Here is a 4,790-nt window from a genome sequence, read left to right on the forward strand (position 1 = left end):
TGCCAGATCTGGGATATTCCCTCTGGGTGGAGCTGCCTGGTCCTTATAAAAGGAGTCTCTACCACCATAATGCTATCTTCGTGTAACTCACTCATAGGTCTTCTTTGGAGGCTCAGGTGAGTACAATTTTAGATGTTTTTAGCACTCGTGTGGTAGGGTATAATCTTAGGGTAGAAGTGTCTGTATTTTAACAAATTAGTGCTCTCTATGGGAATAAGAAGATAATGAGAATTTAGGGGTAGTTTTCAGTACTTCTTCTTGACGTCTTTACGCTCTTAAATGAGACGAGAGGAATGGAGTCAGCGGCACAATCTTAACCTTGGGAGAGTCAGGGAGATGAGATGCCGTGTTTCAGTGCACCCTGCATTCATTGCAAATGAAGCCTTCTCAGCCTGCAGTCCCACTGAGTGCTGCGTGGGTTTGCGTTGTGTTTGCGTTGCTTTGCGTTTCTCCTTGGAAGCCAACAGTCAAGTCAGTTAGACCATCAACCAGAACCTCAAGGGAGAAATTAGTAGAGATGTGTTTTGAAAGAGGCTACAAGTTTCACATCCTGATTATTATTCTTCAGAGTGTGCTTGTATTCACACAGCACTTGTGTAAGTACTTTTTTCTTTGGAAAGTGGTAGAAGAGGGCTCCCTAATAATGGAAGAATAAGACTTTCTGTTAAGAACAATGCTGTCTGTTTGTATTTCAGATTCCTTGAGACCCAGGAAGCATGTCTCACCATCCGCATCCCCATCCGCATCCACATCAGCATCAGCATCAGCATCAGCATCACCATCAGTGCAAGGAGCCCTGCCATCCACCTCCAAAAGTGTGCCCACCCAAGTGCCATGAGCCTTGCCCACCTCATCCATGCCCACCTCCACTGGGCCAGAAGAAATGCCCTCCTGGGCCACCATGCCCACCATGCGAGCAGAAGTGTCCACCCAAGTGGAAGTAACAGCACCAGATTTCATCTGGACCAAGAAACAAGGCCCAGGCTCTTCCACTGTCCTCCCATCAGCCATGGTGACAGATTCCATCTTCCTTAATCTCCCTCCTCAACCGACAGCAGACAGAGAAAAGGCTTGCTTCCTGAAGTTGACACCACGTTGTTGGAAGAAGAGCAGCAGGATTATCGCTTGTACTCTCTGTGCCATGTGCCTGTCTGTATCCTCATTGTGATCTCTACCCCATGAGTAATTAGTGGGTCTATTCTTTTGCTTCTCCAATAAAGCATATTCATAGCACATTATGTATTTCTTTCTTTCTTTTTGCATATAGTGTATTTCATCTCTTCTGTCAACTACAAGTATTGTTCTGAGTGTTCCTTTTCATTCCCTTTGGATTATCAGAATTAGACTTTCCATCATTGAGTTCAGCTTTGTCTGAAATATGTCTTTTGCACTGGATCCATCAAAGAATTCCTTCATTGGCTTCTGACTTGTTTCTATCTTTGTCTACCTTGAAGACCCTGAAAAGAATTGAATCCTCTTAGTCTCAGGTTCCTTATTTGTAAAACCAGTAGGTAAGAATCTATTCAACTCTGTGTACTCATACAAATTAATTTATTCACAAATGTTTCCCCATTATTAACACATGCCAAGCAGTCTCTTATGTGCTAGGGACATGAGGATGCTGCCAAAAGTCCTTTTTCCATCAAAACTCTTGAAGGGATTTTGTACAAGCACACACACACTCACACGTGCACATACAAGGCAAATAATAGTGATGAAGGGGGAATGTTAGAGACAACTGTGTAGAAAAGCTCTTCCAAAGTGGCTTTTAGGGCAAAGACCTGTGTGAAGAGATGAGTGAGCCTTGAATATCTGGGGTACACGTACCTGTGAGAGGAGATGGTGAGTGCTGAGGCAGGGCAGAGTAACTGCAGGGAGAACAGTCATCAGAGAGACAATGTCTCCAAATGGGGTTGAAGACATTGGATCTGAAAGATGTATCAAAATTTTGATAATTTATTCACAGTTTTCTAGCCATGCTATGCTGAAGTTCAGAGTCTCAACTTCCTATGTAATTCTCTACTATCACGTCTGTTTTTTTTAACTGAAAGTACATATGATCTTTTGAAGACATTTTTTTGAAAATGGTTAAAAGGGCTAAGGAATATATTAATTCTTTGACAAAAAAATAATGTATTTCATGAGAGTGACTGTATGAAAAGCAGGTCTATTATTAACAATATTCTTATATTAGAGGGAAGTTGACTCCATTAATTTCCATCACCTTATAGGTAAAAAATGCATAGAGAATTTTACTGTTGTTGTGCTTCCAACCCTAAGAAGAAGTGATTTTATTTTTAGGAGGGTTGACTTTGTACTCTTGAACAGGGCTCTGGCCTAATATTATTGACATGATTCCCTCCCCAATTTTGCCTTGAAGAAAAACAAGAAAAAAGAAAACCAAAAATAAACTTTTGTTTGATTTTAGGAGAACATGATCAACACATTCTGAAAGTCCATAAAGCTTTGCTGTATGAAGTGGATAATTATAGATTGATCTCTTTATTGTCAAGAAACATGAAGATAAGAAAAAAACATTACCAACCCTTCAAAAGACCCACGTTTCCTAAATAAATTGCATCTCATACCTTCTCCACTAGAAGTGACCACAATTATGTTTCAGGTATCACAGATCCTATAGCCAGCCTTCCTGAGTTCACTTCATGGTTCTGCTGCTTAACAACTGTATGATCTTGGGTAATTCAGTTAATGTCTCTGTGTCTCATTTTAAGGTCTCATTTTCTTCACTTTAAAAGTGGGAATAATAATAGTACTCATTTTATAGATTAGTTGTGAGACTTACATTTATACGTATATATAAAGCACTTAGAACTGTGTCAGCACACAGAAAGCACAATGAGGATCAGATGTTACTGTGAGTGCATCAGAACTGCTCAGCCCATGAGCATACCTTGTCAGTGTGGTTACTTTTTAATCTATGAATTTAATGCCTTGGCCCCTATGCCACTTAAAGAAGCAGTACTTTTCTCATTACAGTTGAGATAATCTTATAGTTTGCAGCATATTTAGCCTATGTCTTTCCTGTATTAGATTTTTGCTTTGGCATCTTAAGTTGTCTCCTCTTCGTACTCCTCGCCCTCCCCTTCTTCTGTTCCTCTATCTTCTTTGTCTCTTCTTCCTGTTCTCTCCCTCATTCTTTTGGGAATTTACAGTCTGCTGGCATTGCAAGTTGTGTGTTCTTTCAAGCTTATGAGGGACAATTGTTGGACAACACTACAAATCAGGACTTGATTAAATGTTGGTGGATTGTCTAGACTTGAGAAAGTGATTTAAAATGTTAATAACTAAGATTAATTTAAAAATGTGTAATATTACAAAGCTACAGTCATCAAGCCAGTATGGTACTGGTACAAACCCGGAAATATAGACCAATGGAACACGATAGAAAGCCCAGATAAATCCATGCACCTATGGACACCTTATGTTTGACAAAGGAGGCAAGAATATACATAGGAGAAAAGATAGTCTCTTCAATAAGTGGTGCTGGGAAAACTGGCCAGCTATATGTAAAAGAATGAAATTAGAAAACTCCCTAACACCATACAAAGTGAAGTCAGGTCGTGTCCGACTCTGTGCGACCCCATAGACGGCAGCCCACCAGGCTCCCCCATCCCTGGGATTCTCCAGGCAAGAACACTGGAGTGGGTTGCTATTTCCTTCTCCAATGCATGAAAGTGAAAAACGAAAGTGAAGTCGCTCAGTCGTGTCCGACTCTTCACAACCCCATGGACTGCAGCCTACTAGGCTCCTCTGTCCATGGGATTTTCCAGGCAAGAGTACTGGAGTGGGGTGCCACTGCCTTCTCCGAAAGAAGTTGAGGTACATGTATACAATGAAATATTACTCAACATTAAAAGGAATAAAGTCAATGCTGTGAGGTGGATGAGCCTAGAGCTTGTTATACAGAGTGAAGCAAGTCTGAAAGAGAAAAACAAATATCATATCTTGATGCATATATATGGAATCTAGAAAAATGACATTGATGAACCTAGTTGCAAGGTAGCAAGAGAGATGCAGACATAGAGAACAGACTTGTCACAGTGGGGAAAGGAGAGGATGGGATGAATAGAGAGAGGAACATGGAAACATACATTGTCACACCGAAAATAGAAAGAAAGCGGGAATTTGCTGTATGACACAAGGAAGGCAACCTGGTGCTCTGTGACAACCTAGAGAGATGGGACGGCGTGGGAGGGGGCGGGGAGGTCAAAGAGAGAGGAGACGTATGGACACCTGTGGCTGATTGATGTTACTATATGAAGCCAGCACAACACTGTAAAGCAATGACCCTCCAACTAAAAATAATGTTCATCGCAGCACTGTTTATAATAGTCAGGACATGGAAGCAACCTAGATGTCCATCAGCAGATGAATGCATAAGAAAGCAGTGGTACATATACACAATGGAGTCTTACTGAGCCATTAAAAAGAATACATTTGAATCAGTTCTAATGAGATGGAAGAAACTGGAGCCTATCATACTGAGTGAAGTAAGCCAGAAAGAAAAACACCAATTAGTATACTAACGCATATATATGGAATTTAGAAAGATGGTAACGACAACCCTGTATGCGAGACAGCAAAAGAGACACAGATGTATACTTCTGGACTCTGTGGGGGTGGGGGATGATTTGGGAGAATGGCATTGAAACATGTATAATATCATATAAGAAACAAATCGCCAGTCCAGGTTCGATGCAGGATACGGAAGCTTGGGGCTGGTGCACAGGGATGACCCAGAGGGATGGTATGGGGAAGGAGGTGGGAGG

General features: G+C 41.2%; 1 protein-coding gene across 1 annotated transcript in view; it reads left to right on the forward strand.

Moving 5' to 3' along the window:
* Positions 1-1,238, forward strand: part of LOC105001269 — a 3,219-nt gene extending 1,981 nt beyond the window's left edge. Inside the window, exon 2 of the mRNA XM_010857452.1 lies at positions 696-1,238. Within this exon, the coding sequence (XP_010855754.1) occupies positions 696-1,035 (340 nt within the window). The 3' untranslated portion in view covers positions 1,036-1,238. The remainder of the gene's footprint in view (positions 1-695) is intronic.
* Positions 1,239-4,790: the final 3,552 nt, after the last annotated feature.

This window comes from Bison bison, unplaced genomic scaffold (genome assembly GCF_000754665.1).
Source record: "Bison bison bison isolate TAMUID 2011002044 unplaced genomic scaffold, Bison_UMD1.0 scf7180017864381, whole genome shotgun sequence".
Lineage (NCBI taxonomy): Eukaryota > Metazoa > Chordata > Mammalia > Artiodactyla > Bovidae > Bison > Bison bison.